The following is a 10,221-nucleotide window of genomic DNA, read 5'->3' as shown; positions in this document are numbered from 1 at the left end:
TCTCAGCTTTGGACATGCCTTCCTCACTAAGCATAATCATTTCTAGCTTTTGATCTAAAGTGAGAGATGTGCAACTCTTCCTTTCACTTAACAATTAAAGGCTATTGTAGGGTTATTAATTGGCCTGATTTGAATATTGTTGTGTGTCACGGAATAGGGAGGTCTGAGGAGAGGGAGACAAATGGAGGAACCCATCAGTGGAGCAGTCAGAACACACACAGCATTTATCAATTAAGTTAGTCATCTTATATGGGCACAGTTTGTGGCGCCCAAAAACAACTACAGTATAACATCAAAGATCACTGATCACGGATCACCATAACAGATATAATAATAATAATGAAAAATTTGAAACATTGCAAAAATTACCAAAATGTGACGCAGAGACACGAAGGAAGCACATGCTGTTTGAAAAATGGCACCGAAAGACTTGCTCAACACAAGGTTGCCGCAAACCTTAAATTTGTAAAAAATGCAATATCCGCAAAGCACAATAAAACAAGGTATGCCTGTATACACATATATTTCCTTTCTCTGTCAGCTGACAGGGCTTAAAAGCAAAGGCACCTCAGTAGCAACAAGTGCATCGAGGGCCCCGATCTTGGCTTCCAATACTATTTTCCAATTAAAAAAAAAAAAACAGAGCTCCTTAGAGATATGGCTCATTCAAGAGCTGAAGTAGGGTATATACAAGATGAGTCTGGAGCATCTTGTAGGCCAGAAAGCAAGGATGTGCTAAAAAAAAATCCCGCATTGACAGGGTACGTCGAGCCCAAGAGGCAACTCAGAGGGCTGCCAATGACCAAAGCTGGAGCATTCGAGCAACAAAATAAATAATGTAATAATGGATTATAACCCAAACTATAAAATAAATATCCATGAGTACATGCTGACATAAATGACTGAGTAAATTAATAAATGGAGGAGAAGAGAAAAATTGCTTGTGCAGAAGAATTCCAAATAATTTACGTAGATTCTCCACCATAAAGGAGGGGAAGCGGAACTCCTCTCCTTAAGTATGAGCTGTGCATAGTGACTTCCTGCCAAAGAGTGCAGTATGGAAAGGGGGGGACAAGGAGTAACTTTACTGTGGAAAAACTTGACAAACACTACCTCAGCCAAGTGATCGAGGTTAATTAACATCAGCAGTGGTAAGTTATGTTTATGGTTTGTACCCTTGATATGAGATGGTAAGAATGGCCCCTCATTTCTGCTGTTTTCCTCCCCTGTCTAATCATGAGAAGAAACATCAGAAAAATGAAAACTGAAGACAATCTAAAAAAATACCTGACCAATTATCCTCAGAATTGTCAAGGTCATCAAAAATAAGAAAAGTCTAGGAAACTGTCACAGTCTAGAGGAGCCTAAGGAGACATGACTGCACACTGTGGTATCTGGGTGGGATCCTGGAATTAACAAAATATGAATAATGGACAGACTTTAGTTATTAATAATGAATCAATATTTGTTCATTAGTTGACTAGTGTACAGGGGCAGATTAACCATAAGCTAAGTACACAAGGGTTTACCTGTGTTTACTTACTAATCTGTAGCGAACAATTTCACATGGGTTTCACCATATCTTTGAAGTGGTGAAAAATAGGTGAAATTGTCCACTACAGACTAGTAAGTAAGCATAAGTAAGCCCACTCGTACCTTGCTTATTGGGTAATTTGGCCCTGCAAGTGTACCATATTAATGTAAGATGTTAAACTGGTTGTGGAGTATATGGAAATTCTCTGTACTATCTCCAAAAACTCTGTAAACCTGAAGTTATTTTAAAAAAAAAAGACCCTAGGACCACAAAAAAAGGGAAAAATTCTCAAGTAACTAGATTTAGTAACTCTAGCTGTACTATGAAGAATAAAAGCACCTCATTCATTTTTATACTCTATCACATCCAAATACAGATCAATATTATATATATTAACTGGTGGAGCAGCGGTGGCACAGTGTGTGTGTGTATATATACACACACACACTTTATTTCACCCGACTGAAACATATATGGTTGACGATTTTCACCTATTTTTGTCCACTGTTATATCCCCAGTGCCTGACACATAGTTACTAATCAATAAATATTTGCTAAACTAATGAAAGGAGCCCTGGTTGCATAGTGGTTAAACTTCTCATCTGCTAACCAAAAGGTTGGCTGTTTGAACCCACCAGCCTGCTCCATGGGAGAAAGATGTGGCAATCTGCTTCCGTAAAGATTTACGGAAACCCTACGGGGCAGTTCTACTGTGTCCTCTATCTAGGGTTGGTCGCTATGAGTCAGAATCGACTCTATAGCAGTGGGTTTTGGTGGGAAACCAACGAATACATGAAACTATTTTAGATAGCTTACAATAAAAACACAGTTCAATTATATTGTAAAGTATAAAGAACTAAAGAACTGGGACCAGGGAAAATACAGTCTAAGAATCTGAAATATAGAATATAGTTTAACTTTATGAACTATTTAGTCCCTGAGGGAACTAAACTAGATGGTCCTTTCCAAGAATTTGTCCATCCTAACTGAACATCTGCGACAATCTTCGGTGGTCCAGAAACCCTCAGTTCTTATATTGCCTTGGTCACTAACTAACATATCTTTGAGTAAGTTACTTAACTTCTCTGAGTCTCACTTTCCTCATCTGTAAAATAAGAAAATCGAATCAGATAACCTTAAGGTCCCTCCCAATCTCTGACAGCCTTTACACACAATAAGGAAAGAAACAGAACTAGATGCGGTGCTCCTGCTACTCTCCACACACCCTTCCCCTGCACTCCTCTCTCTCCACTGACCTCGGTTCTGGTTCACTGCTAAGTTTTAGATTTGAACCTTATGGCCATTTCCCCATGCTCTGTTTTTAGAGTTGTTTATTCTTTTACAGTTCTTTGATTTTGCAGTTTTGGCTTTATAAGGGAGTTTGCTCAACATGAATCCGAAAATTTTGCTTACACCACTTCTGAGAATTAGAAACAGACATGATGTAAGCATCAAAGTTGACTATTTAGGAACAAAATAAAACACATGAATGGCGAAAAGTTAAAAGTAAATTTGATCTTAATCTTGTAATATATATAGGTTGTGAAAATTTTTAGAAGATTGGTTTCTAAGGAAGCAATAACTCTTATTAGACAGTAACCTTTGCATTTAATAAAATATTTTATCTCTTAATAATAAACATTCCTCTTCCATTACTGTCTTTTCCTGACAAATTTAATCAATATAGATTTTGAATCTGGATAATTGAGCCCTCAAAAATATATTTTCCCTACTTTACTATATATGTGTGTAGATTTAATTTAAGGCCCCTCAACTAAGAAAGTTATTCTATAGCTAGAAAGTATTTTATTTTATGGTAATTAAATGTATATCCTCAGAGAAGATAATTTTTTTTCATATTTCACTATTATAGATGAACATGAGTTACACACATTCTAATTCCAATGGAGATATTCTGGGTATCACAAGCTATAGCATTATATAGAAAACGATTGTGCAAATTTCTAGCAGAAGATGGCCAATCAAGTATTTTTTTCATACCAGTGCTAATACTGAGGTTGTTTTCATGATCCAAACTTAAAACTGCAATTAACCTCACTATATGCCATTCAGAGCCCTGGCGGCACGACGGTTAACAGCTGGGCTGCTAACCAAAAGGTCAGCAGTTCGAGTCCACCAGCAGCTCCTTGGAAACTCTATGGAGGCAGTTCTCCTCTGTCCTATAGGGTTGCTATGAGTCGGAATTGACTTGACGGCAATGAGTTTGGGTTTTTTTGGTGTATGCAATGTATTTTTTTCTCAAATCTACAATTTAGTGAACAGTTAAGAAATCGTAAATCCTAATATTTATTCTGGGCTTTTGTTGCTCATAGCAACAAAATTATTCTGCTATGGAATGGAATAAGGAGTCTATTGTGTATTCAAGAACTATTCAACTTCAGCCTCCAAATATAGGCTTTGACAGTTAAATATAGTTACTCTTTGAACTTTTGTATTTTCTAGCTTTGAAAGAGAAGAAAGACCCTTAAGAAATGTTTTCAAACAGTGAGAAGTCCTTAGCCTGAATGCAATCATACCATTAATATGTGAAAGTGTTGGGGGGAAATGGTACACAAATTAGTCTACTTCATACTCTCAACTGGTAATAATCAACCTAGCATGACTCTTGGAATCCAAAACATGTCCTGTGTCCAGAGTACTCTTCTTTCTTAAGGAAACTAGAAGGTTTTACAAATCACATGCAAAAATCATAAGCAGGGTAAATGCAGAAGAACCCAGCAGTCTGATACGGGATACAGGGCCAGGAGAAGAAGAGTAGGAAAGATTACACCTTTGGCAAGTGCAAGTTCATAAAAATCCAGTTTTTCCACGGTAGGAAGTGAATCTACATCCTCAAATTATGACTACTGGTCAGAATACTAGATTTAAACCAAAAGTTACTATTATTGACAACTTGATGTTGATGGATCTGACTCAGAGAGAAGTGTGCCACTTACTGAATCACCAACACCACCTCCTTGGTTTTGTGGTAGGTGAGGTACTTTACTCATCTGAAAATTGACACAGCTATTCAGACTAATTTCAAAGAGATAAGATTGGTACTGAAAGGCGTGGCAGTAAGCCACACAAACTGCTGTGTTAAAAAATAGAGATTGACTCGTCAGCCTGTCCGGAACATATCCCATAATGGGAGCTGAAACATAAGTGGCTTCAACAACTGGATCTTGGCTGGTGCCATTCATCAAAAGAGGCTGATGAATCCTGAAATTTTCAACTTATGTGTAACACCTGTGTTTGTCCCCACAGAGAGTTTATGATAAAAAGTTTCTAAGCATAGCGAATTTAACCCTTACTGCATCAGGAAGAGTATTAACAATCATCCCAGGGGACAGAAACACATTTAAGACAAAATAAAATGCTATGACCTTAAACTTGTGAAAGCACCTGCTTAGCTAAGGAAGAAACTAGAACACACTGCATATAGTAGAGCACTTTATGCTTCCAATGGTATACAATCAACAGCTTTAGGAAGCTTAATGCCTATTTACCAAGAGAGGTCCGAATTCTCTGAATTCTAACTTGTAGGAAATTCTGTAAAACTGAGAAGTTCAGTTTTCAGATCTATTACTCTGTCTCCTCTTTTATGTACTCCAGTGGTTTCAAAGATGTGCTTAAAACAGACTAGCTTCTATTTTCAACACTTTTGATAACTATGGGGTTTTTATCATTGTTGTTAGGTGCTGTCGAGTCAGTTCCAACTCACAGCGACCCTACAGGACAGAGCTGAACTGCCCCATAGGGTTTCCAAGGAGCAGCTGGTGGATTTGAACTGCCAACCTGTTGGTTAGCAGCTGAGCACAGATATTCATATTTCCCAGCATATGTCTAGAAATGAATGACCCCACCAATGAACAACCACCATGATTACTAGGTTAATGGATCTTCTAATCTCAGTAAGTGGAAAACCACAGGGTAACAATCTCAAGTCACTGACAGAGCTGAGCTGGAGAACCACTGATTAAGATAGACATAGAAATGTCTGGAGTTTTAAAACCATTTGACTCATGTTGGCCATAGTTATGACAGAAGCAGATGTGTGCATCTCCTTCCTTTTCTCCACCAACCTCACTCTCCGACAGAAGCCAAACCTAAGGCATTGTAGAAGCCATAGCAATTCACACTACATGTGTTTTGTCACATCCTGAGGTGAGGAGGGCGGGGGTTGGACACCCTCTTCCTCTCTCTACTCCAATATCAAAGTCATCCAAAATTGCCCATTCATTTTCTGTCTGGGGAAATACTTTAAATGCTACTTTGGTAGATCCCCAGAGTACTATATCACCTCATGAGTTCATGACAGACTGATAGGAAAAAAAAAAAACCACAGAGTATAAAGTACTAATCCTAAGTAGTCCATCTGAGGTCCTCTTTGAGAGCTACATTTTTACCTGGGAAACCTCATCATTCTCATGATTTAACTGCCACCTGTAAGCTGATGATACCCAAATTTTTATATCAACACCGACCTCTCCTCTAAGATCCAGATCCATAACTCCAACTACTTAACGAACATCTTCACCTGAATTTCCCGGAGGCAACTCAAACTAACTACATCTAAATTTGTACTTACTACCATTTCACAGAGCTTGCTTTTGTCCTCCTTTCCCTTTCTCACTTACCATCTCACCCCAACCAGAAATCTAGATGCTATCTTTGACTTTTCCCTCCACTTTACCCCTAAATCTAATCACTCACAAATGCTACCATTATATAAATGATCCAAAGATGGCCTCTGTGTATTGGTACCAGGTTGCTTATTTCTTCATATCAAACTGGGACCTGATAGCCCAAAAAAACCCACTGACACTAAACTCAAATTTTTACACTTCCAATTACTTTGAAAATAGCCCAAATAAGCAGAATATAGCCATTTAGAGCCTGCCTGCTTTGCACAACCTGCTAAACTGCACTCAACATCTGCTAGCCATACATAAGATAAACCCTCTAAAGACCCCAAGCCACCGCTGCCCTTCAGAGCTCTCTGACCCAGAGACTCCCCTTCTCCCTGCTGAGAGACATCACCAGACACATAAGCCCACTCTCCACTTCCCCTCTCTCCCAGGAGTTCCCTTGCTCTCTTCCCCTTCTGGTACCTCCTCCCTGCCTTTGGAGGCTCTCCTGCTGTGAGGGACTGTCTGTGGCAGTCCCAATAAACACCTTGTACAACACTTCCATCTTGTGAACATCTCCAAAATCCCTCGATCTCACAGGTACCAATTGTAAGTACTAGCACTTTATGCAGTCCTCTCTGTCCTACCACTATTGCCAGGCTGTCATCATCACTTGCTTGGACTATTACAATAACCTTCTAACTGGTCTGTCTCCACACGGCTGCCAGTGATCTTTCTAAATATCAAATCTGATCATGTCTCTTCTTAAAACTCTTCGTGGTTCTCCACTGCTTACAGTCAGCATGGTGTATAAGGCCCTTTAGTAAGCAATCTATCTCTTCAGTCATCTCTCTTCCCTTCCATCCTGCTTTTTCTTTGTTCTTTACCCTCTAGCAGTAGTGACTTGTATTCTATAAATAGATCAAGTAGTTTTCTGCACCCATGCTTTTGTATGTGCTGTGTCCCAGAGTTACCCACACCCCCATCTCTATTCCTAATGCTCCGACTGCCTGATGAACTCCTTCCTCTTCATTATCTACAATCCTATTTTTGGGTCCTCTCCCTCATTTCTAAACAAATTTAATTATTTCCTTTCCTATGTAGATACAGAAGTAGCATATCAAAACCCTTACACATTATTACAAATACATATTTACACTTTTGCCTCCATGGATTGTGACTCATTAAGGGCAGAGATAATTTTGTATTTGGTTTTATAGCTCTGATGCCTAGCATGGCACTCAAGAAGTATTGGCTATAATGAACAGGGATTATAAAATTTATTGAACTACCAAAAAATATTTGAGAGACACTACACCCAGAAACCAAAAAACCAAACCTGTTGCCGTCGTGTCAATTCCAACTCACGGTGACCCCAGATATTACAGAGAAGAACTGTTGCATAGAGGTTTCCTGGCTGTAATCTTTACAGAAGCAGATCATGAGATCTTTCTTCCATGCCACTAAGTGGGTTCGAACCACCAACCTTTAGGTTAGTAGTCAAGTGCAAACCATTTGCACCACCCAGGGACCTAACAAACTTGCTATTTATTCTGCAAAAGCACAGGAATTGGTAATATCAACTGTTATAAATTAAATTGTGTTCCGTAAAAAATATGTTGTAGTCCTAACCCTGTACCTGTGAATGTAACCTTGTTTGGGAAAACAGGATTTTTTTTTTTTTTTTGCAGATGCATCAGTTAAAATCATACTGGTGTAGGGTGGGTCCTAATCCTAATGCCTTCTGAGTGTTTTACAAAAGAGGAGAACAGGAACAGAAAGAGGGTCACAAATGGGGGAAAGAGAGCATGTGAGGATCCGTCTATAAGCCAAAGAACACAAGAAATGCCCAGGGCTACCAGAAGCTAAAGAAGACCAGGAAGGATCCTCCCTAGAGACAAGAGAGAGAGCATAGTCTGCCAATGCCCTTGATTTGGACTTCTAGCCTCTGTTTGTGAGAAAATACATTTCTGTTCTGTAAAGCCACCCACCTTGTGATATTTTGTTATGGCAGAACTAGGAAACCATGACAACCACCTAAGTGTATCTTTATCAGGTGACCAATTGGAAATGGGAAGAGTTGAAATATCCTTTATCTCTCTAAGTCTGTTTCAGCACCTTCAGGTATCAAAAGGTCTTTACTCAGAAAAAAATTCCAAAAACTGTTTGTACAGCTCAAAACACCACTGATGGCTCAGTATTATTAGATCTCTTCTGTGAGAAAAGTTATAGAAGTTTTAACTGGCCACTAATATTGTTCTTATGGCTGTGGCTGGTGTATATACTTTTAGATACATTTCCTATCTGCTCTCATAGAAAGAAAGGACTGGGGTCTGTGTCTTTATGTCCCCCACAGACTGTGTAGGTTCAACAGACATGCAATCCTGGTTCTGATAATAATGGTGATATTGATAGAGAGCCTGCTACTAGAAAGAATTCTGGCCAGGAGCTAGGACCCCTGACCTAGCTATGATTTAAAAAAAGGAAAAGAAAAAAGATACAAAAGTCCCTGTCCTAACTTTAGGACACGGCAGAACTGCCCCATAGTGTTTCCAAGGAGCGACTGGTGAATTCGAACTGCTGACCTTTTGGTTAGCAGCTGAACTCTTAACCACTACACCCACCACGGCTCCAGGTCCTATCTTTAGAAAGTAATAATTCTGAGTACCTATTATGTACCAGACACAGACTTTGGCACTTAATATGTATTACCTAATTTAGTTCTCACAAAAACCTTATGAGATATCATTAATTTCTCTATTTTACAGGTAAGGGGACTGACTCAATAATTTGCACAAGAACACACAGCTAATAAGTGGCAGAGCCAGCATTAGTACCCAGGACATGAGCCCACATTCTCAACTACAGTCCTACCCTACAAGTGTTTCGCGTATCGAATTCCAAAGAAGAAACTTAAAAACTGATGATCAAAATTTTTTATCTCCATCGCCAATGAATGTAAAACAAGTATACAATATAAGGATAAACTTTTTCTTAGAAAAAGTAGTTTAACAGCTTTGGCAGAGAAGACAGTAAAATTAGGTGACTTAGAGCTCATGCTCCGGAGTCTAATCCAGTCTCTGCTTCATATGATCTGTTATCTTGGTTATTTTACTTATTCCCTTAGAAATACATAATAAAATACTTAGTAATAATATACCCTATATAGAGGTAGGAGCCCCAGTGGCTCAGTGGTTAAGAGCTCAGGCTGCTAACCAAAAGGGTTGGCATTTTGAATCCACTAGTCGCTCCTTGGAAACCCGACTGGGCAGTTCTACTCTGTCCTATAGGGTCACCATCAGTGGAAATCGACTTGACAGCAACAGGTTTGAATTGGTTTGGTTTATACAGAGGTAATGATACTCTCTATAGGAGAATATAAAAAATAAATGATATAATACATTTAAAGCTCTTAACACAGATTAATAAATATCTATATCAGTAAATTAACAGCAGTAATGCTAATGAAGAAAAAAGTTGCAAAACACCAGAAAGGCATTACTTACAGAAGCCAGCAATCTTCCATCTTCCTTCATAGCCAGATAACGGTTGGCACACACTCCTTTGATAGACACAACCCCTCTCTCTTCTGCTTGAAGTTGTAGTTTAACTAAGAGTAATGGGGGAAAAATTACCTTTGTAGCACCATAGAGAAAAGGACCATTTTACAATATTTATGCAATGTAAAGACAAGAGACATGTGAGCAATCATCTAATGCACTCTGGAGGATGGGGGGAGGCCAGCTAGACTCTGTTGGGATGGCTGTGATCTGTGATGCAGGGCAACCAGCGCACTAACGCCTGATGACTCCCTTCTCACTCATGTCAGAGTGATCAAAAGAGGAGGGACAGAAATGCAGAATTTTTTTTCCCTTTGATTGACACCAAAGAACCTCCACTGGGCCCTGTGAACTATATTAAAAAAAAAAAAAAAAAGTGAACAAATTTAAGAGTATATAAAGGAAAGTATTAGCCCAAGGGACAGAAAGGACCACATAAACCAGAGACTTCATCAGCCTGAGAGCAGAAGACCTACATGGTGCCCAGCTACCACCA

General features: G+C 39.0%; 1 protein-coding gene across 1 annotated transcript in view; it reads right to left on the bottom strand.

Moving 5' to 3' along the window:
• FGF2 (fibroblast growth factor 2) overlaps positions 1–10,221 on the bottom strand; it is a 99,494-nt gene that overhangs the window by 9,064 nt on the left and 80,209 nt on the right. The window contains 1 exon segment of the mRNA XM_023741126.1: positions 9,672–9,775. Coding sequence (XP_023596894.1) covers positions 9,672–9,775 — 104 coding nt within the window.

This window comes from Trichechus manatus, unplaced genomic scaffold (genome assembly GCF_000243295.1).
Source record: "Trichechus manatus latirostris isolate Lorelei unplaced genomic scaffold, TriManLat1.0 scaffold00174, whole genome shotgun sequence".
NCBI lineage: Eukaryota > Metazoa > Chordata > Mammalia > Sirenia > Trichechidae > Trichechus > Trichechus manatus.
Note: the sequence above shows the minus strand (reverse complement) of the source record. Positions and strands in the feature narration are given on the sequence as shown.